Source organism: Scaptodrosophila lebanonensis, unplaced genomic scaffold (assembly GCF_003285725.1).
Source record: "Scaptodrosophila lebanonensis strain 11010-0011.00,11010-0021.00 unplaced genomic scaffold, SlebRS2 tig00000096-arrow-pilon, whole genome shotgun sequence".
Lineage (NCBI taxonomy): Eukaryota > Metazoa > Arthropoda > Insecta > Diptera > Drosophilidae > Scaptodrosophila > Scaptodrosophila lebanonensis.
Genome location: NW_022060567.1, coordinates 1,119,779 through 1,142,965, shown reverse-complemented (window position 1 = coordinate 1,142,965; position 23,187 = coordinate 1,119,779). Strand labels below are relative to the sequence as shown.

At 38.4% G+C, this 23,187-nt stretch overlaps 3 protein-coding genes across 5 annotated transcripts in view; 1 reads left to right on the top strand and 2 right to left on the bottom strand.

Moving 5' to 3' along the window:
- Positions 1-177: 177 nt before the first annotated feature.
- LOC115627572 (aladin) lies at positions 178-2,405 on the bottom strand. The gene is made up of 6 exons (XM_030523295.1): positions 2,290-2,405; positions 1,761-2,217; positions 1,574-1,706; positions 1,290-1,441; positions 861-1,234; positions 178-640 (listed from the first exon to the last, which is right to left on the bottom strand). Exons 2-6 carry the CDS (start codon positions 2,144-2,146, stop codon positions 306-308), a joined length of 1,380 nt encoding a protein of 459 aa, XP_030379155.1. The 5' UTR covers positions 2,147-2,217; positions 2,290-2,405; the 3' UTR covers positions 178-305.
- Positions 2,406-2,886: 481 nt separating this feature from the next.
- The window catches only part of LOC115627453 (blood vessel epicardial substance), a 40,775-nt gene continuing 20,474 nt past the window's right edge, over positions 2,887-23,187 (top strand). For 2 of the 3 annotated variants that reach the window (XM_030523120.1, XM_030523118.1), the window contains exons 1-2: positions 2,888-3,279; positions 12,933-13,833. In XM_030523120.1, coding sequence (XP_030378980.1) covers positions 13,309-13,833 — 525 coding nt within the window. In that variant the 5' untranslated portion in view covers positions 2,888-3,279; positions 12,933-13,308. Of the gene's footprint in view, positions 3,280-12,932; positions 13,834-23,187 lie in introns of all 3 variants that reach the window. The other variant, XM_030523119.1, reaches the window with a different exon arrangement.
- On the bottom strand, positions 16,646-22,562 carry LOC115627451 (mediator of RNA polymerase II transcription subunit 15). Its single transcript, XM_030523117.1, has 3 exons — positions 21,227-22,562; positions 18,329-18,684; positions 16,646-17,523 (listed from the first exon to the last, which is right to left on the bottom strand). The coding sequence occupies exons 1-3, from the start codon at positions 22,081-22,083 to the stop codon at positions 17,075-17,077; spliced, it is 1,662 nt and encodes a 553-aa protein (XP_030378977.1). The 5' UTR covers positions 22,084-22,562; the 3' UTR covers positions 16,646-17,074.

The following is a 23,187-nucleotide window of genomic DNA, read 5'->3' as shown; positions in this document are numbered from 1 at the left end:
CCAATTTACCAATAAACCATTTAGCATTAGTTAGCTCCCCTTAGCTCGTTAACTTCCACGCATTCGTTGCTTGCTAGTATTGGATACCTAATTATTTTATCTTAGCCGACATTGTGGATTTGTTGACAAAATATGATTTGTTACCAGAAGTAAATGAATATAAAAAAACAAGATTTATTTGATGACGTGAAAAATGTATATTTACAAACAACTTTGGATCCTCAATATTACACGGAGATACAAACTGTAATTTATAGTTTCGGCCAAAATTAATCATTTTGAATAACAATAATTAATGAATTAACTTAATTGAAAGCATAGTACTGTATGCGACCCGATGACCAGGCAATAGTGAGCATGGAGCGATCGTTATCCTTATGGAGCGGCTTAAAGCAGACATAGCTGGGATGTTCAGTCTGCGTCTCCCCGGCCAGATAAAAGGCAGTCGAAAGGTGCATGTCAAACTTGTTGATGGCCGTCCGAAAAACGGCAATGTAGTTGGTAGCCTTAAAGGTAACAACCAGAAATTGGCCGTGTGGATCCCAAACCAATTGCTGAGCATTGCCGCCGATAAGCGTCTGATTGTTGCCGTTCAAGGGGCAGGCACTGAGATCGGCAATGGCCATCACCTCGTTATCACCTATTAATAAAATTGGAGGATAAGTTTATGGCAGAACAGTTATTTCGAAGAATTTGTAGGCAGCATTATACAGGCGGTCCATATGCTTAAAAGGCCGTCTACCTGGTGCTTGCCATATGTTTGCTTTAATGTGCGGGCAGCTTGATGCGTGTTGCCTAAAATCTTGAGCGGCTGGCACTATGAAAGAACTGCCCATAAATATAATCTCATTAAGACTTACATTGATGCAAGTGCTGCTGTATAAACTGAAGACTATACAAAATGGGCTCGGCTGTGGTAACGAAGAGCAGAAATCGGCCACAAGGTGACCAGGTGGCAGTCTGCACTGTCCCGCCATTGCACTTCCAGCGTTCGGAGGTCCAGGTTGGATCGCAATGCCAAACCCAAAATATGCGACCTACGGTGCCAGCAAAGAGATATTCGTTGGATGGCGACCATTTGAGCAGGGAACCGGGCGGTCCCAGATGTTTTAACGGCTGAACTATGCCCATTTCTGGTTGCCAGATAAGTATGGAACTATCACCGATGGATGCAGTGGCCAGCAGTGAGCCATTTTTGTTCCATTGCATCGATGTGATTGGCAACTTCGAGGGACTGCAATACAAATCAATATTAATGAAACTTATTATATGTATTATTTGCTACACACTGTTGCAGTGTCAAATTCGGCGTTGAAGGACGCGTCAAGTGAAAGTTGCTGTCGATAATCCAAAAGCATAAGCCGGCCCGACAGCCTATAACAAGTTCGGAAGCGCATAAAGGACGCCAAGACATACAGGTGATTTGTGCATGGATTGACCTCTGAAATGGAAACAGCAAAAATGATATAGACATAAATAATAACTTAAGGTGATAATTTAATTAGAATAATCGCACAAAGCTGTACTTCACATTGAAGTTGCCAATTTTCTTATTATATGTTTGTACGCCCACCTTGATTACTAGACTTGGTCCATCATGGCTGTTTTTGTTGTAAATACGCACGACGTCATCGCCACCAGCTACAGCCAGCTTCAGTACATGGCAATGCCAGGCTATGCAGCGTATACAGCTGTCTAACCAATCTCTGAAAAAATAACGCAGTAGTAGCAAGGACTAATGGCTATGTAGTGGGCATTACCTCGTTTCTACATATTGCGCTATGCGCTGATCACTTAACGCCTGCGTGTGCGGAAATAGCCGCAGCTTGAGTTTTGAGTATATGCCCAATAGCTCAGCAACATAATTAAAGGTCTTGCCTATCCAGGGCGCTTCTTGGCGTGTCGATTCGTTGCGTGCCTCGGCCAGTGCGTCCCAAAAGCCGTTCTCAAAGAAGGTGCGAGTAATTCGCTTCAATACGGTTTCATGGACTGGTAGAAGGAAATTTTGTGGCATGTAGCTTTCAGTGCCAAAGCGCAGTGCCGATGTGTTAAGTAGTTCGTTCTGAAGATCGATCACAGGACAGAACGGCAGTTCTGACGCTTTTGAGAGCGATGGAGCCTCTCTCACGTTGATCAAGCTGGCCATGTCGAGTGCACACTAAATGTTAACCTATTAAACAGCGCGCTTTTGAGTACACTGCATCTGCATAAACAAAACTAAGCGCCAAATTGCACGCCGATAATAGTGGCAGAAAACACCGGTGTTAGATAGGGATGGGCATCACTTACCTATTACAAAGAATTTTGTTTATAGCAAGGTGTTTTATAAATCATGCAATAACGGTCAATTTAAGCATCTATATAAATTACTCGAACTCAAAATGTAGACGTGCAGATTTAATTACTCCCGCCGACTGTTTTATTCAAATGCAAAAGTATGCGATTTATTAATACAGCTGTCCAGACACAGTAACGCGATTATGTTTACCCATCCCTAACAAGAAACATATGACCATGGTTATCGGCGAATTGCAGCACTTACATTTCAATAACCGCAGTTTCCTAGATAATATCTAAATTTTGTAATTAAGCTAAAGTGTAATTTAAAGGACTTTACAGTGTGTCTACTAAAAAATCTTTGGCGCCAAAAACACCCACACACAAGCTGCTTGCTTTATATCGCATTGTATCGGACTTGTTATCGATAGCATGATAGCACAGAGGTAAACAAAAACGACTATTGCATGTTTTTGGAAACATCGTTTATTAAATGTCTAAATTAAATTTAAAATGTCTAGTCACAAATGTTTCACAGCATACCGCGCGGATATGGCCATGCCCAAGTAACAACAAGAAAAAGTTGGTTTTGACAATTCTATCTTGTTAAAACGTTGAATTAGAGAGCGGTCGGCGGGAGAGTGCTTCCATGTACATAACAATCACATAGTCTAGAGTCAGTTCGGTGGCAGCGCCAAAAGCCAACAGTAGAGCGGCAGTTGCTCGGCTTTTTATATGCATTGTTGTTGTTGTTTTTTTTTTCTCCTACGCGTGTGTTGTGTGTGTGATCAAGAAGAGCATGAAATTAATAGTTTTCTATGAAGATGTTGTGCCGCGCCGCCATAAATAAAAAAGGAAAAAAAATTAAATTACAAAATGCACAATTATGTTGAATTCTATCCAGCGTAGAGACACCGCCTACAATTTGAGTTGCAACAGCAGTGGCAGCAGCACCAACAGCAGCAGCAAAAATAACAACAACAGCCTCGTTTGTTAGTTGGGGTAAGCTCCAAACTTCTGTGTGTGCTTGTTTGTGATTTATGGTAAAATAAAGCCGCAGTGCATGGCCAAAATCAAATTGATTACAATACACACACATATGTAAATATATATGTATATACTCGTACATATGAATGTTTGTATATATACTATGTGTGCATATATGTATATATTTATATACTTGGCAAACATATTCACATGCTATACAAGTTTCAAGAATGGTGAAAAATCGAACATCAACGCGCGTGCTATGTAACAATGAATGTAAGCTTGTGTGTGTGTGTGTGTGGGTCTGTATGCAACGAATGCGTGCCGTCTACGACTTGGCCAAGCGGGTGGTGGTAGAGGCGCCTGCAGTTGCATACAAACGCACACACGCAAATAGAAAAGTGCTGTGTAATAATATGCGCCATAAAAAGAAGCAGGCGACGGTGGCGGCAACAACAACACCGCACAACCAATTACGACAACAACAGCAGCAACAACAACAACAAGTGCCGCCATAGGAAGGCGCCCAAAGTGCATTTATTGTTGTTGCTGTTGTTGTTGGTATTATTATTGTTGTTGTGCGGCAATTGATGGTCTTACAATTTTATTGTTGCATGAGTAAATGCGTCTATGTGTGTGCATGTTTGTTTGCATATGTGTGCGCCTAATAGCTCTCAACAAACTGCGACCAAAGCTGTCGAGTAGGTGTTTGTATTTATATATAATTTACCTATAGGAGTAGCCAATTGCACTATTTTGCTTAGCTGGGGTCACACGAAATCGAGCGTAGGCGTGTGTGTGTGTGAGAAATAATGGACCTAGAACACAGTGCTTTAAGAATTGCAAACGTATATTAAGTTTGAAATACTTGTAGTTGCAATTAAGTAGAAACTAATCCATCGAAACTCTTGCAGTAGTTCAAAAGTTGATAAATGTATAGCTTAAGAATTTCAATATATTTAATGAGGCTATTTTTTTTTAGTAACTTTCCATAAAAGCATCATTTTGTAATGAATAAAGAAAGAATAGGATATTTAGAGTTGTACAAATGTTTCGAGAAACTGTATGTTAATTGCAATCAAGAGTTAAGAATATGCATACATATGTGTATAGCACGATATCTAAGTATACTTGATTATTGCTTAAGTATTTCTCAAACTACATAAATAGGTACATAGTAAGGGCATTCTCTAGATATGGAATATCATATTTTAGAAGTCCGACACATTTCTACACGTTTATTCGACCATTATAGTATCACGAATTATTGATTTAATTGGCAAAGTAAATAAAATGCATAAGTTTGAAATCAATGTATTTTAAATATTTTACAAACAGAGAACGACCACATACTAAATAATTAAAATTAAAACTGATAACAGAAAGCCTCTTTGTCCTAAATCTGTTGGGCTGTCTTTAAATGTCTCATAAACATGGAGGAGCCTCCTCAAATATATTTTAATTTACCTGTTTCTTAATATCTTTTGAAATCTGACATATGTATGTATGTACATATTTCTATAAACTTGCTTGCAAATATTCTAGAATCTGGCACGAAAATTACAATAATCATCTGAAATTTCATAAACCATGGAGTCATTTTTGTCAAGCATGCATAAATTAGAAATCTTCCAATATTTCAGCCCTAAACTGTATTTTATTATGTGTACCTAAAACATTTCCATTTGCATAATTGAATCACATAAAGCTGCTGGCAGGTTCTATGTACATATGTATGTGCATAGAAATTTCCCATATCTTTAGGAAGAGATGCTGTATGGTGTACAGTCGTGTGTGTAGTAAATACTCGTATGCTATGAAAGATTGCTTTGTCTTATGAGCGATATCGCGCTCTTTCATTAGCTAAAGGCAACTTATATATGTACATATGTACATACATACATACATACATATGTGCACACCAGATAAGGGAAAATCAAAGACAGAAGAGCCCTCAGCTTATCATTTGTTTACCACACACTGTCCAGTGAATCGCAGACTTACTGTGCGAAGGGACTATATAATATGCCGATTTGCATATTATATAGTGCTGCGTATACACTACTTGTATAAATACATTTATACGAGTATGAATATGTATATGCGGGTATAAATCGCATACTGGCTTTGGTGGAGTTGTTAAAGTTGATCGTTCGTTTTTATTTTTATTGAAGCTGTTGCAGTTTTGCTTTCGCTTCAAGACAGCTACATACATTCATATTTTTGAACGACATTGTAGGTGCTGTTGTTTTTTTTTTTTTGTTTTTTTTTTTGCCATAACAGACAACTTTGTTGTTGCTGCGCTATAACTATAATTATATCTTTTGTTTACTCGTGGGAAACGGAAATTGCAAACACCGCCATCGTTTCACTTTTTAACGTCTGATGCCTGGAGCGTACATTCGCGTCCACAATAGTATAAATAATAATATCATAAAAATAATACTGATAATAAAAAATGTATAAAAAAAACAGTACTGACAATAATAATAATATAAACGCATGTAAAACAGGTGCTCGGCTATTTGGCTGACACCGGCTTTCCAAATCCATGTTTGTGTGTAATTAAACGCTTGCGGTGCATGCCTCTTGTTGTTGTAGGTATGTACATACATATGTATATTGGATTTGTTGTTGCAGCTGTTGTCTGCCTGGAATTGCTGATGTGTATACATTTGTATGTAGGTTTGTATGCGCTGGTCAGCTGTTTTACTTCTTTTCGTTTCGTTTCGCTTCTTTTCCTTTCTGTTCGATGACTGTCATGTTGTTGCTGCCCATAAAAGTAACAGCCGAAGCAGCACAATTTTCTAATTAGATTTCAACGAGCACGCCGCCAACTCAACCAGCAAATACAATTTAGAAAGACGGTCCATAATTTGTAGTAACGAAAACCAATTGAAAGAGACAAGAAAGCACACGACTACAACAACAGCAATATACATAATCGAATGTAGGCACACAGTGACGCATAAATGATTTATTTCGAGATTCAAAAAGTGGTTTAGAGTGTGCGTCAATATTTGTGGTTATATTGTTTTCATTTGTTAGGGATAGTGATATATGCGTTGTTTAGGTTTAAATAACACTAAGAAATCCAATAATAAATTTATGCGTATTTTTTTAACCAATTAACCAATTTCATGCATACATTTTGTTCCTTTGATGGATTTTAGAAATACTAGAAAGTCTAAGTCTAACTCTCAGAGCTGTTGAGCGATAACAAGCCAAGGGCAATAAGATTGGTATGTAGACTTGTATTATCCATACGTAGAGGAAGTTTATTACATACCATGTACGTGTATAATCTTATTATATTTATATAGCTACCATAGAACCGATCGGTGGGTGTACTAATATTTCAATTTGATATCTTTATTAAATTTGGTAAACACCAAATGAATGAATAAACATTCATAGGAGCGATTGGTGCGATAATCAATCTTTGTAATATTTTGCTTATTACGTTCGTACACTTGAAATATTTCATAAAGAGCGAAAGCAAAAAGTAATCAAGTTAATGCAAACTAATGCCATAATTAATGGGTGCTATCAGATTAAAATATTATTTCTAGTGCATTTGATAATAACCAAACACTACAAATTATAAATAAATAATCATTTAATCTAAAAATAATTCTGCCTATGCACTGTAAGCTTCTATAATATAGGCTCTGTTCCTATCAACAATGTCAGCTTTCATGTATAGATAGAAGCCAAAGAAAATATGTATATACTGTGTGAGGGTATCCGCCAATTACAGCTGCAAGATAAGAGGAATCTATCAGTATGCACGAGTTTCGCGTAGATAAGACTGTGAATCCCAATAAAAAAAAACACTTTTTTGTTCGAAATCGAATAAACAAAGGATCTGTAAAAATGAAAGTAGGTCAAATAATTTGAATGTTTTGTTGTTAAATGATGTGTAAAATTAATTTAAAACAATTGATTTTAACGGAACTCGTCCATGTCTATACTATTTCTAATTAGGAACGTAATTAATTGAAATAAATAAATTATAGCTTTCTTATATTTGTACTGACATTTTAAATTATTACTGTTTTTGAACTAAAGCAATAAAAGACGAGTATACATTGGTTTTACCTTTTGGGTACCGAGTTTAACAATTGTAATTGATAATCTATAAATCGGAATTAAAGTGATCATCGGCTTATTTTAAAAGATGTTTATCTTCTATATCATGTCGTATGCATTTGCGTCACTGTGCAACGGACTGACACACGAAACAATTGAATGCAACCTCAAGTGGTGTTTGATTGTTGTTGCTGTTGTTGTGCTTATTTACTACTTATGGGCGTTTTGACTTAAAATGCTGTTGTTGTTGTTGTTTTGTGTATATTTTTTGTGGTTTTTGTTGTTTGTTTTTAGTAGCCCTCATTAAAAACATGCAAACAAACGTATGACGGTGCGTGGTTGCTTCAAAATTGTCTTTGCCAGGTTGTATTTATTTATGTATTATTTTTATACCCTGTACCCAAAGGGTACAAGGGTATATTAGTTTAGTGCGAGTGCACATGGAACACACAGAAGGAGGCTTGGTAGACCCCACAAAGTATATATATTCTTGATCAGCATGACAAGCCGAGTCGATATAGCCATGTCCGTCTGTCCGTCTGTCCGTCTGTCCGTCTGTCTGTCTGTATGAACGCAAGGATCTCCGAAAGTATAAGAGCTAGAATAACCAAACTTGGTATACAGATTCTCCTGAGACCGAGAAAGGACGAGTTTGTTCATTTTTTCTGATCCACCCCCCCACTCCCCCCCTATTAACGATTTTCTATAGCTCCCGTTATTCCTGGAATTTTGAACTTAAATTTGGTAGTCACATTAGGTTAGTAATTATATAACCGTATACCAAGTCTCATTATGATAGAATGATCGGAAAGAAAGTTATAGCCATATAACCAGGCTCAATGCACACATACATACATATGTACAAGTACACAAACACGCATAGACACGATTCTGATGTAATTGTAAATGTATGTATGCATGCATGGAATATTTTATATTTAATTAGTTAATATTTAGTTAATTAATTAAATTAATTTAGTTAATTAATTTAATTAAATTAATTAATTAATTTAATTACTTTTTTGCGGGGTGGTACAGGGTATTTAAGAGTTGAGCCTGCTCGACTTTAGCATTCCTTTCTTGTTTTAAGTTCGAACGCTTCCACTTGGCCACACACCGACGCCAACACACACACATACACACACACAGGCATATATGTATGCACACGAACGAGCTCTCACCAACACATTTTCAAGGCAAAAAAAAAAGAAACGATGACTTCATCTTCTCTAACCATTTCGGGTTTAAAATACTGAGCCAAGAGTTCAAACCGACAATGTATATGTATGTGTGCATTATGTGTAGGTGTTTGTGTGTATGTGTGTGTATTTGTATTTACTTTGCTGCACACCCCCAACAAAGAGACCAAGTTGATGTCGATAATGCTGTTCGCCCTCGTCATCGTCATCGTCATTATTATCATCAGCGCTTTTAACGTCAGCGTCTACATATTTTGCCATCCTTATTTAAGCCATTCGTTGTTGTTGGTAGGCTCAATCGACAACAACAATAGCAGAAGCAACAACCATGGCATGAGCAATAAAAGCTCACAAATGCTAATTTATGTAACGCGATTACAACAACGCCAATGCTTAGAGCAACAACAACAACAACAATACTCGTAAAAACAGCAATACAGTAAAATTTCTCTATAAAAAATATCCTATCATATTCCGAATGAAACTTCTACCAAAGCTCTTTTTATAAACTATTAACATACACTGTCTGTTACGAAAAGTGTTTCCCATATCGTTGTTTTTACTTTGATAATATAGTCAGTATCACCAACATATCCTATGATATTGGATCTGAGTAAAATTGTTAAAAGTGCTGGGTAAACCGTGTAGTTTTCTTTACGAAGTCTATCTAATACTAATCAGATCCGATAGGTTTGCAAACATTTAGCTCGATAGCTTACTGGGGTTTTGGAAACTTGATTAAAATATATAACCAGCGTCAGCTTTAATTTTGGTTTTGTGAACCAAATAAATATCGATGCATTGTATGTTTTCAATAAGTTCAAAATGGTGCGGTATTCTCTTTGGATAGTAGATGCTAATTTCTCAGCCAGCACTTTCTAGTATTTTTAGGTAACGATTATTATTGTCATTATTCTGAACGGAAGTTTTTATCGCCTTTTTTTTATTATAAAGAAAAACTCTCACTCAGTTCGCTTTTTAAAGGTATCTCTAGAAGTTTGATTCTTTGACAAGTATAGCCTGTCTGGAAATATTGCAATCAAATATTTTGCAACCAAATCTGAAATCAGGCTTTAATTAACGAAAAATTGAACTCTCCCCGATTCGTCTCGTTCTGCTAATCATTTCTACTCAAGAAATCCACAACTTTGTTTGGCCATATGCTACTCAACTACTTGTAATTGTAGATCTAGGAAGTTGTACCAAATACTTACACAGCCAAACATGTGCCGTCTATGTACGAGTACGTGCCAGAACAACACAACTTTAATAAAGAAAGGGCCAGACACTCAACACAGCATGTCCAACTGAATAGTTGGGTGATTTTACAAATTTTCTTCTTTTGGCTCACATCTGTTCCGACAAGGAAGCGTTCTCGTTAATTGATTTTCTAATTACTGAACCACACGGAATGGTCAGCGGAAGTCTGCTTTATAAAAGGTGCCACAATTAAAAGCAGGCAGATTTGCGGCTGAAGACTGTTTGCTAATTAATGACAAATATTTGGCGAAAGAGGTCAGGCTAGATTAAAACAATTTTATCTAATGCCATTCACAGGCTTCACTTAAGCAAAAAAAAAACAAAAAGCTTAGACACAATTACATATACAGCTGGTCTTCTCATTGGTTTGGTTTTTAGTCTAGTACTTAAAACGGCTACAAGAAATAAATGCTCAAAGTTAAGTCCAAAATTAGTCCAACTCTGCTCTACCTCTTTGTGAAATGGAAAATATCTATGGAAGATGAGATATGATGGCTAATATACTTCGAATTTAGATGACTCCCCAAAACCACGAAAATGGGAAATATTTTTTAAAATAAAGTATTTATACTTCTTGGTAGTTAAACGAAAATGCAATGCCATATTTTGTTAGCAAATCAATAATGATTTTGGTTATCTTTTAGTAATTATAGTACCGAATTAAAATAACAAATTACTGATAACTAGGTTATCTTTAATCATCATCTTCCTAAGAGCTTAACAATACTATTATCCTGAATTTAGATAGGAAATCAGTAAGGACTTTATCTTTTAGTCTTAGTATATAACTGAAGGTGATGTTTTTAAACAAAAATCTATGTCAGTACATTATATCGTTAAATTGTTCACTTCAATTGTTTTTGCAGCAGTTCGTCTTCAAGGAAATTTTCCATTAAAATAAATATTTCTTAGTTGTCGTAACGTTCTTTATAAACATTGGTAGTGTGCCGTTTTAGGGAAACTTGCCTGTATCATGGATGGCTTGACATGGCATGCAAAGTGTAAGTGTTGAGTAATCGTCATAGTCTTTTTGACGCGCGCTCTTGGCATGGCTGTGAGTTGCCCGCTTCTAGCTACCCCCTTCTTGAATGGGCGCATCGTTTTAATATCCAGAATGACCACGAACTTTGTAATAAATTGATTTTTTTCTGCGAGCTACTCTCGCTTCCCTTTCGCCCCGTTCCCCTCCTCGCGCAGATTCGTTGTGGGCCTTTCTTTTGTTCGTACGTGTATGTATGTTGATTTGTATGTTTGAGTGTGTGTTTGTGTGTGTGCGTGTTTGTTTTATGGTCATGCCAACGCGTCACTTCAGCCAAACAGTGCGACATACCGGAAATGTTTGCTTTTATCTGCCTCGCTTCTCCATTCCCCCCGACCTCTTGACCTCTGCTGGGCCCAATGGTCGCAGCGAGCCTGGGTCAATAGGCAAACGTGTGGACTCGACTCGCGATGCGGCCCATTCCGTGCTGAATTGTTTCGCTCTTTATTATTATTTGGGTCAAACACTCGCCTGCCACAGAGACACGAACTCATGGCGGAAATTTGGTTCGTTTTGGGCAAGTTATATTCGACCCCGGAGGCGTTTTGCGTTTAGACTTCTTTCTGCTTATACATACAGAAACATATACATATGTATGTATTTATATATAAATATATAGTACAGTAGTAGTGTAAAATTTGTGGCATTTTTGAAAGGTTCCCTTTTTGGCCGCACATGGGGGAATGCGGCCTAATCGTTTATCTTCATGCCACTAAATAAACACAATGCATACTTGTACATCTTAAAAGCAGCATGTATTGTAGAAATTTCATGCTACGATTACAGAGTATGTAGTACTTGAACTAAATTGCAACCTTGCCAGCGAATATCTCAATGCCAGACATAGTTATAGTTCAGCCTAGCGATGGGAATGTGTCATAGACTTTCGATTGATTCATACAATATATTAGCTTATTAGTTTTTAATCGAATAGTCTAGTCAAGATAACTAATTGCTAGATAAGTGTAGTCCCGATCTTAGTACCCTCCAATTGGAGATAAGTTCCATTTTTAATCACGAGCAGAACGCTATTTCCTCCAATCTCTTACTGTGACTAAGAAGTAAACGTTATCCACAAATTCTTCCCACCAAATTAAATTATAAGTTCCGAAAATGTGAATTCTTCTTTATTCTAAAAGCTTCAATGCCCAGAGAAGGTGTAATAAACTAATTTTGGGGTTCAATTTAACTTATCTACTCGGATTCAATTAAACAACAAACGAAACGAATTGAAATGGCCAATTAGAATAACTTTTCTAGAATCCAAAATTCTCTGTTTACTTTCTGGATGTATCTTATTTCTCTAAATATTTTAAAGTAAACTGAATTATATTAATTAATTCAGAGTTTCTAACTTTTTGGTTTATTATTTATTTCAAATTCAATTTACAATTATTATCTGTATTGTCATAAGAAATAAATAATTTGCTCTCCCACTCTGTCATATCTTTCATTTTTAGAAAAGGGTCTCCTAGGACAGGTTCTTAAGTAAACGAATTTTAAATACTTTAAAGTTTTGTATCAGTTTTAAGAATTACATGTTAAGAAACAAAACGGAACAGAAAATGTATTCTTTGACCTTTAAATAGTTTTAAATGTAATTAGTTTTAAATAAATTATACTTGTCTAGTCCAAATTTTACAATATTGTTAGGTCGCGTAAACTTTCTTCAAAGTAATAAAGAGGTTGTCTGTTTTAATGGATTTATTTCTTTCCTTTCATTTAGTCAACAAATTAGCTTCTGGAGATGGTGGGAGAAGGGGTATTTGTTATCTATTAAGTAATTAAAAAAGGTATTGAAGAGAAACAGTTACATTTGCTCTAAGAATAGTGATGACACGCATACGAAAGGGTTATTCATGGAAAGCACAATCTGTGGGAATGTCTGTTACCGGGACGCGCTCATCTCTAGTCCGGGGCCCACAGTGTGCGCTTCCTACGCGACAGCAACAATCAAGTAGCCCGTATGCACGCTTTACGCCAACGTTATTGATTAACAATTTTAATTGCTTTCATAAATTTTTGATTAACCCCCATTTGTTGTTGATTTTCATTTTCTTCTACTGTTGTGTTTGCAGCGCGTCGTGAGAATCATGCAACAATGTGAGTCGCAAGCCAAGACAACGAGCAATCGACAACCAAACAACGAACGCAACGAATATCGAGTTGTTTAAGCCTGAATCCCGAGCTGAAGACGGATCCCAATACAAAGCCCAGTTTCCAAATAAGAAAATAAGCGACAAGCCGCGACAGAGCTAGGCGAGAGAGAGAAAGAGAGAGAGACAGAGTGGGAGTGAGAAAAACAAGAGAAACAAGAGCACAATAAATCAAAGTGTGACGTTGTGGCGTGACGCACAAACAATTCGGAGACTCCAAGTGGGCACAAAATCTCCCTGGCGCAGGAGGCGGCGTCTAGAAGAGGCGAGGAGCGGGACCGTTCCAATTTAAGACGCCATGCCCAGTACTGCGGGCAGTGCGGCCGGCGTCGGTGTTGGTGCACTCATAAATAGCGCCGGCAGCAGCGCCAGCATGGGCATTGGCGCGGGCGCCGGAGCAGGTCTTGGAGGCGGCGGAGCAGGCGCCGCGGCGGGCACACTTATTGCACAGACAACGGCGGGCACAAGTGCGGCCAGCGGCACCATTCCGTGGGACAACAACGGCACCCTGCGCTCCATCAATCCTGGCGATTGGTCTATCGAACAGTGCCTGATGTGGCAGCAACCCCATCATCTGTACTTTCAACTTGGCTGGGCCTTTCTTTTCCTCGCCTTTCTGGCACCCCACGGACCCCTCGGATCGCTCTGGATGCGAGCCATGCTCCTTATCGGTTGCATCATGATGGGCATGTATGGATACCTCATCGAGTGCACACCCGATGTTGTGCTCTGGTCGGGTCTAGGCATAGGCGTCAACTTCATTTATCTCATTGTAGTGCTGTGCCGGCTGCGACCCGTGCGTTTCGAGCAGGAAATCGAGGCGGTAAGTGGCCACAATATACATACATATGTACATATGTTTTTAAAAAAAATATAGTATGTACAAATATACACAGATGGATGTACATATGTTTTCTGATTTATAAAATAGTTTTCCAATTCATAAGTAGCTCGTTACTCATGAGCCCTAAGATTAAGGCCCTCATGCAAAGAAAACAAGATGTGACGCCAGAATTAAATTTTTTCAATTTCTACAAATTTGACTACATTTTACTTCCAAAACTTAAGTGTTAGAGACCAAAAATTGAGACGACCAACAGATTGATTTCCTAAAAAATGTGCCAATTTAATGCACAATCCTTTCCAATAACTGACCAACACATACTTATAAAGAAATTCTTTTGCCCATTTTTTTCCCCCAATTTCTACAAATGAAATTCAATATTGTAAAACCAGATCGGATCTGATTTGCTAATAGTGCGAATCACAATACAAATCTTCTGCTTAGACAGTACAATTAATTACCAAAATAAACCCATTTCAAGATCAGATCAATAAATAAACATTTAGCTTAGCTTCGGTACAAACGGAAAAAGTTCTGGGCTGTAGGAGTACTCTATAGAAGAAATACTCTATGTTGTCGATGTATCAATTTAAAGTTTCGTGCTGGCCAGCTTTTGTACGGATACTCTTCTTCTTCACTCTTCTTCTTCACTCTTCTTCCATTGTTCTTTATATTCTTACAAACATACAGAACAGTGGGCTAAGCATAAATTGCTTGTTGTATTTTTTAAATTCTATACATGAAATGTACAAGAGTATATTAGGTTTGCGCGAGCTGGAAAATAAAGAGAAGAAGGAGGCGTGGCAGACCCCCCCAAAGTATACACCTAATTCTGTTTTTACACGGTCTTTTTTTACATTGTTTTGTTTTAACACGGATTATACATGGTTATACTACTTTGTTCCATTTATCACGATTCATTTTGCATTTGATCAATATATTTTTTACACGGTTTTTCTTAACGACTTTTTAAGGAACCAATTTACCGTGTAAATACAGAATTGTATGGTGTATATTCTTAATCAGCATGACAAGACGAATCGATCTATGTATGTCTGTCTGTCCGTATGAACACCTGGATCTCAGAGACTATAGGAGCTACAGACACCAAATTTTAGTCCCAGATGGGGACGCAGAAAATGTGTATTTTGGGATTTCCCGCCCTCCCGCAATTAGCGATTTTTCGCAATTCCCGTTATTCTGGGAATTTCGAACTGAAATTTTGCAGATATTTCCAGTTTGTGATTATGAGTCTGTATGCCAAGGTTAATAATGATAGGCGGATTTGCTGCTTTGCACAGGCACACGAGCACACACAGACACACACAAACTCGCATAATTATTCTACACTTGTGTACAGAGTATTTCAAAGTCGGGACACCCGACTCTAGCTTCTCCACTTGTTTTAAGAGCTAAGATAATGCTGCGACAGCCCAAATATTGTATTTAGCAATATTTAAAAGTTTTTGTAACGTTTCAATCAAAATCTAATGTGCTGATACGATATCATCACACGGCAATAAGCTATTGGATGTTTCTTTCTTAGCAGGTAACTGTACTTTTAAATGGCTTATAAGATTTGATTTGTCTAGATTGCTTGAGCCCTTTCTGAGTTGTGGTTTTAACTGTTTAATTGTGAATTGTGTCCTTCATTTCGCTTTATAATATTTATTTATTTTGTTAAAATCAAAATTTTAATTACACCGCCTCTCATAAATTGGTCGCCAGAACCAGTCCGCCTAATGGAATGCTATACATTTTTTCCGCCATTCTCTACATGCCAGCCGACGAAGATGGCTTCCAGTTTCAGAAAGTATAACATTAATTGCAATACGGATGGGCAGCTGTTGGTACTGCTCTTGTAAAAGTAAAGCAGCTGGCCATATGTTTGCTTTCTCTAAAATTCCTTTCAAGTATTCCTTCTATGTTTATGTTCTCTAGCACTTCTTTTAAGTTGAAAACATTTCCATTTTGTCAAAAACAAACCAGAGTTGGTTTCTTTGTTAAATTCAGTTGCAGAGTTTAATTATGGCTGAGATTTTTTGAAAATCGTAGTATTTATGCACCAACATCAATCAAATTTTCCAAGATATACTTGTTACCTTTATTCCAATACTTTTTGTGCTGTTTGGTCCACTAATGATGAATCGGATATGTACTTGTACATACTTGTGATTTCGCTGAAGATAATATGTATAAGAAAATGATGTATTTGAATTATTAAACTTTACACATTTGCATTTTATTTAGATTATTTAATTTTTTTGTTTGTGTTTTTTGATTCATTTTCTATATTTTGATATTTTGCGTGCTGCATAATAATGCGAACACAAATACAGGTAACACACTTATACACATAAATAATTTCGATATATCAGTATTAAAAAAAAGTTGAAAAAAAAAAACAATTTAATTAATTATGACTACGATTAATTAATAACTGTGTGTACATTAATGGCTACGCACTAAACTAAATGCATTTGTTGTTTGTTTGCGAGTTTACGGATGTTGTTGTTGTGTCTTGAAGGTGGTGGGATAAGGGTGAGTGTGTTTGTGTGTGTGTGTGTGTGTTTAAATGTGTGCGAGCAATAAAGAGTAGCGGTGAGTTTATCACAGTTTTTAAAACAATTTTTTGAAATTCGGATAAATACTTTAAAATATTGCTCTGAAGACAAAAAAAGAAGCTACTGATTAATGTCGTTGTTGTTGCCCTTGTTGGTGTAATAAATACATAAATAAATTGTCTAATAAATTACATGCATAATTTAATAATAATAATTGAATTTTTTTCTTTGCGACAATCGTTGACATTAAAATACATAATCAGGATTTCCTTGTATAGGTGTGTGTTGGTGTGAGAGGGGATGAGTGTGTGAGTGTGTAATAATATTACTGTGATGTGCACTAAAAGTAGAAATTCATTGTGATTTTTGCATTTCATGGATGTTTTCAACATAGACGCGATTGCTTCAAATCTATTCACCAATGATGTTTGTTTGTTGAGACAAAAAGCGTTGCAGCCTTTTAGGCGCTGCCTTTATATGTTCCTCTGCATTTACCGTTGCACGAAAATTAACTACACAAACAGAAAAAAATTCGACTATGTCTAAATTGTCTTATACTTGCTAAATGCTGTGTGTGTGTGTGTGTGTTTATGTGTGTGTGTGTGTGTGTGTGTGTGGGTGCGGGTGGGGGTGGGTGGTTGGCGGATTTTCACGTCTTAGCTAATGCGTATTTTCGATGCCAGAAAATACAATTGCAGACATGTGGCCAAGAGCACAATCATATTGCCAATCGCAATGGTCATGTGAATGCGACGGAATGCCTTATGGATGCGCTGATAGTGCGGACACTGCACCAGATCGCCCTGCACCAGACTCCCCACCTCCTGACCGCTGCCAATGGCATCCTCGATCTTGTACTTCTCGTGCATGAGACGCAGCATCGGCGGCGCCAAATATAGACGTACCACCACCTCAATGGCGGCCATCAGCGCCAGTGCGCCCAGCTGCAGTCCAGCCGCTGTGGTCCACGTGCTCAGAAAGTATTTCACATAGATGATCAGCATCGAGATGCTCAGCATGGCGTTCAATGCGAAATACTTCGGGAACAATATCTGCTGGCACTGTCCAAATGTGTGACGTGGTAATGAGAAGTACAGCGAGAGGCCTGCAGGCGAAAAGAGAGAATAAAAATATACCCATTAGCGTGTTGGCCAATAATCAAGTGGTTTTAAATATGATAGCAATGCCTACGATAACGAACAGGCGCTGAGATGACGACAATGGACGGAACATGGTTGGTGATGGCGCACAAGCTGGACAGGAGCAGCGTTGACGGATGGCGGATGACGTCGCACAGTTGACGATGATTGTTGTGGATTGTTGATATACACGATGATAGCGATGGCGTAAAACTGTTATCTATCTTGTTCAGTGTCTGTTTTGTACTATACTTGTAGTATGCATGTGCCGGAAACATGCATGTGATAGAATACTGGCTATAGAGTTTATTTATAAACTAAATAGTAAATTGTTAAAGATTTCGAAGCTAACTAAAAATCATAACTAAAACTCTATTACTAATGCAATAACGAGTGTGCCAATGAGCTAATCGGGTTTGATTAAATTCTTTTTTATTATTCTTCTCGTTAATCGGGCGAATTATGAAAATTTGCATTAAATTTCTTGTTTAATTCTGCAGGAAATATGATTCATTTTTCTAGGCATTGTTTAGTATTGTTAGGTCAAAAAGGCTCTTATAACAATTGCCCTTTGCTATAGCTTTCTATCGATGCTAGTTTTGTAAAAGCTTTGCTGTTCATTAGGAGCCTGGGATTACAATTTAATTGATTGATTAGAATTCGAACTAGAGTCTTTCGATTTCGGTTAGAAGAATGGGATATGTTATATGTATGTACATATTTGTATGGGATGTCCTTCTTAACAATCCGCATTGGTTATGCGACACTTACCCGAGACAAAAGTCATCCAGATTTGTGAGCCAAAATGTGTGGCAAACGCCCCCAAATAGACGAGCGTTGCCCAATTGCTGCCCGTACCCGTGCCCGTGCCCGTGCTCGTGCCCGTGCCCGTGCCCGCACCGACTCCCACGTTCCCATCACCGTCGCGTGTCAACGTTCCGGTCGTCGCGTGCTTTGTTAATATCAGCTTGGCCTGTTGCTGACTCTGACTCTGAATCTGACTTGACATCGTCGCCATCTCCGCCGTCGGGCTGTTCTCAATGAGATCGGGTCCAACGGTCAGCAGCACAAAAGATAATATGCATATAGCGATCAGGTGTGCTGGCTGTGTTGTGCGCGTCAAAATACTGCAAAGACGTGAGAAGGGAATGCAATTAGTAGGATTGTATAAAACGGATTGTATATATGGCGTGAGATAGATGATTAAAATTGATAACAGAACGAATTTTATGGGATGAGCGAAATCTTTTTTCTACTGTAATAGCAGGCACATTTAAGACCCGATTAGATTGTTGTCGCAATGCGCCAATTTTCGCAGCTATGTATTTAGAAATGTAAGATCCCTTTTAATTACATAAACTTGATTTATTTGCTTATCTACAAAAATTGAAGAACCCGACTAATTCTGCCGTGGGATCTTTTAAATTTCTACATTCGCATTAAAATATAAATAGAATCGCTTAAGACGATTTGGTTATTTTATGATCGTTTGATAGTGTCGTTACGAGGCTATAAAACTGGAGCTTGTATATATACGAGTGTACAAGTATATGGCTTGTCTCTCACAGCTGATAGTCGTCGCCTGCTTGATAAGCTAGCTCGAGTGGTTAGTGTGGATTTTGCACTTGACCGCCTTTATCGCTGTTCAGTCGCACGCGCCCTCCTCTGCAAATCGCCCCCGTTTGTAGCCACTCCCCCCGCTTTTATTTTTTTTGCATAGATTATGTACGGCTGTGGTCCGGTCAGTGCCATTGGTCGTTGGGCTGGCTAGTCGTAGTCGTAGTCGTAGTTGTCGTTGTCGTTGTCATTGTCGTCGTGCTCGAGACTTGGCTGTGCGAATTGCCATCGAATGGCGTACGTGCGAAAACGCATGCAACCAAATATTTCGCTTTTCCATTCATACAAAATTGCCACCAAACGAAATGCGAAATAGCAACAATCTACATACATACATACATACATAATGCGTCGCATATAGTTTTACAAGCTATATGCAGATATAGTGGGTGGGTGGGGAGGTGGTGGTGGTGGTGTTGCTGGGTAGTCAGGGCTGTCAGGCACGATTGAGTGCAACATTTCATGCATACTTTATGCAAAAGCTTTGAACTATTTTAACGATCGTCTTTCCCTCGAAATCAGCTGTCAATTAGTTATTGTTGCAGCTGCACAGCTGACAACGAGAATCGCCAGCGATAAGACGGTAGGCAACACCCATATCCACACCGACAAGCACACCCATCTATCTAGAAATGATTCAGAAGCATGTTAGCCCGGTTTTTTTTTGTTCTTAGGCCTCCACTCGCAACGTCACACTCGAGCGCACTTTGCACTCTAAGCGATCGCGTCGCGTCGCCTTCACATCGGTTCTGGGAACTCTATTGACACTACCAACGACGTCGTTGTCGTTGTCGTCGTCGACTGTGACGTAACGCTCGCGATTTACTGGGTAGGCAGGCGGTCGAGAGTGACTTGCTATTGACTTTGGGGGGGCATTCTCGCTTAGAGTCGCCGCTATATACATAATACGTACTACGTATGTATAGTATGTATTAATTATACCTTGATTGCCGTTCGGGGCTGTTGTTTGTGTTGATAACGAAACGGCGCTATATGGCTTATGGCCAGCATGTGATTTTGGCTATCTTGCGGTAAATACAAACAGTGACTCAGTCGCATACTTAAAGGGGATCTGTGAACTACTAAAAATGATGGGTCATTGTGAAATTGCAGCTGTACATTAATCTGTGGCTTTAAATAGACACAGGCGATAACTTGCTCATACTTGTACGTTTATTAACATCGATTTCCAGTGGCTACCTATAATTAAACTGTTACAGTCTTAACAGTTCCCGCAAAAAAACTGTTGATCACTCTAAGTGAACATAATTTGGAAATCACTTTTAAATCACCTTAGCCTGCTAAAATGTTTAATCGGTTATGAGAAATATTTTCAATTAGTAATCGCTGATCTTTTACTAGCTATGCTCACTTATTAGCTCTTTTACGATCACTTTTGAGTCACTTAAGCGATACAATGAGACACGATCAGTCTCTGATCTCTTTTACGATCACTTTTCAGTCACTGGCCTGCGATCGCTTGGTGGTTATTACAAATGTATTAAATGGCTAATTAAACCTAGATATTGTGTTTACTGATCTCTTTTACTATCATGGAGCTACTTAACCTATTTATTAGATTAATTTATCAGAGTTCGGTCAATTCCTAATATATAGTTGCACAATATTTTTTTTGTTAATTAGAATTGAGTAAGCATTGAGTAAGAGAATGATTAAAAAATGTTCAGTGATGGCACGATCGGTTGAGGGCTCACTAAGGTTAATTATAAAGCTCAGCTGTTTGCACAACGGTTTATATGTAGTTTATATTATATTCGCAATCGTCCAGACAGCGGCGAATGAAAATGAAACTGATTACCATACGATAATATAAATATTGACAAGTGCCAGGTAAGTGGGAAGGAAGCACTCTATTTGTCTATCGCCTGACACCGCCAGCCCTATTGCTTTATCTGGCGCCGGATGGGCAATGTGGAGCGTGATTGCCGTTTGCTGATCACTAACGAGTTCATGATATTGATAACGATTTGATTGGCATGTGTCCCATGGAATTTGATGTTTGTTGTATATTGTATATTAATGTTTACTCACGTGTATAGGCGACTGTTTTGTAGACGGGCGACCAAAATGTAAACACGTTCCGCCAATTGGCGTGTCAATTGTGTGCCAATGGCCAGAGCATCGTCCATGGAGGGCTCCATGGAGCTAAGTTTGCGCTGCTGCTGCTGCTTAGTTAGTGTTGCTGTCTCTGTTGCAGTTGGTGCAGTTGCTGTTGCAGTTGCAGTTGCTGTTGCAGTTGCTGCTGTTGGCTCAACTTGTTTTTGCAGTTGCAACAATTGCTGAATTTTGCGATAGCGTCCACACATCTTGGGTATTTTCAAAAGGTCGCTGCTAGTGTAAATGGTGGGTGGTGGTGTTGTTACTTCTTCTTCTTTAACTGTTGCTGGTGCTGGTGCTGCTGCTGCTGCCGCCAGCTGCGTTGTTGTTGCTGTCGCTGTCAGCATTGTTGCTGTTGGTGTGCCCGCATTTTCTGCGTTTTCTGGGCACGCTTGCACCTCCACAGCGTTGTTGCATTCGCTGCTATTGTTGTCGCTGATGCTGCCAGCAGCAATCTCTGCACTTGTTGCAGCAATGCTGTTATTGTTGTTGCTATGATTGTTGCCAATTGTTGCATCAATATCGAACATTAACTCCTGCTCATCATTGGACTCATCCTCGTTGCTGCTGCTGTTGCTGCTACCGCTGCTCACATCAACTTGTTCTTGTTGTTGCTGCTGATCCTGCTGCTGCTGCTGCTGTTGTTGCTGCTGCTGCTGCTGCTGCTTCTGCTTCTTTTGCTCGCGCTTGCGCAGCGTGTACTTCACTTTTTTGATCGCCTTCTCCGGCATACCAACGGAGACATACCGTTGGATTTGCAGTTCACTCTCAATGCCCGAATTATGGCACATTTTTGCATTTGTTCACCTTTTGCTTCTTCTCTCTCTTGATTTATCAATGTTACTTTGTTAATTGCTGCACTTTTCAGTTTTTAGCTTACGCTTGCTTTACTTTCGTTGCTTCGTTTATTTTTTTGGTTTTTTGTTTTATTTTTTGCGCTTTGTTTGATTATCTGCTTGAATACACGTATTTAAAGTTTTGCAAAAAAAATTTAGTTACACATATACATACGAGTCGAGTATGTGTGTATGTCTGTGCTTTAGTTTAAGTTGCTTGGTGTTCGTGGGTTAGTATAGTGGCTTGTAGTTGTTGTTCCTACTTTAACATTAACTCTTTCCAATCTGTTTCCTTTTTGTTTAGTTTTGTATCTTTTTAAGTGTAACGCGCGCGTTGTGCAAGTCGTGGGCGAAAAAAATAATAGTAGCTGTAAGGAAGGGTAGGGAAACGGACGCGTCTGATGAGAGCGATCGTGCGAAGTCGACGCGGCGAGTTAATGTGTGCGATTGAATGGCTGATCGCGGCAGCGTTACGTTTTATATAGCTCGTGCATGTGTGTGAGTGTGTGTGTGTGTGTGTGCGACTGGCTGGTGTGCATGAGTTCTTTTCGAAAGAGAGCCGAGCCAGGCATCATCGATAGCACTGTGGTGGAAGAGCGCACCTGTTACACTTATTTTCTTTTCTTTTTTTGCTTCTTCTTCTTCTTTTCTTACCTTGTTAATTGCTGTTAATATGTTTGTGGGTGGGAGGGGGAGAGGGGCTGCTATAATTGATTTCGTCTAATTTGTATTAATCTTCAACTCTGTATCATATTTATTCCAAAGAAGTTGCGAAATAAAATAGTTCATCCACATTTTTTTTAATAATAATTTTTAGCATTTATTTGCAAAATATGCATTTATTACTGAATATGCTGAGGTCGATTTAAAATTCATACTATACAAAAGTTATTTTGTAGTTTTTCATTGATCAATAATTAATTTATAGCTAATTTTTGCGGTCTACTGAATCGTATATTGAATATACTTTCTATTGCATTTACCCTTGGGCGTGCCACAGACACACACACACACTCCGCTTTCAAAGGCTTTTGCAAGCCTTTGCCATATGATATAAGC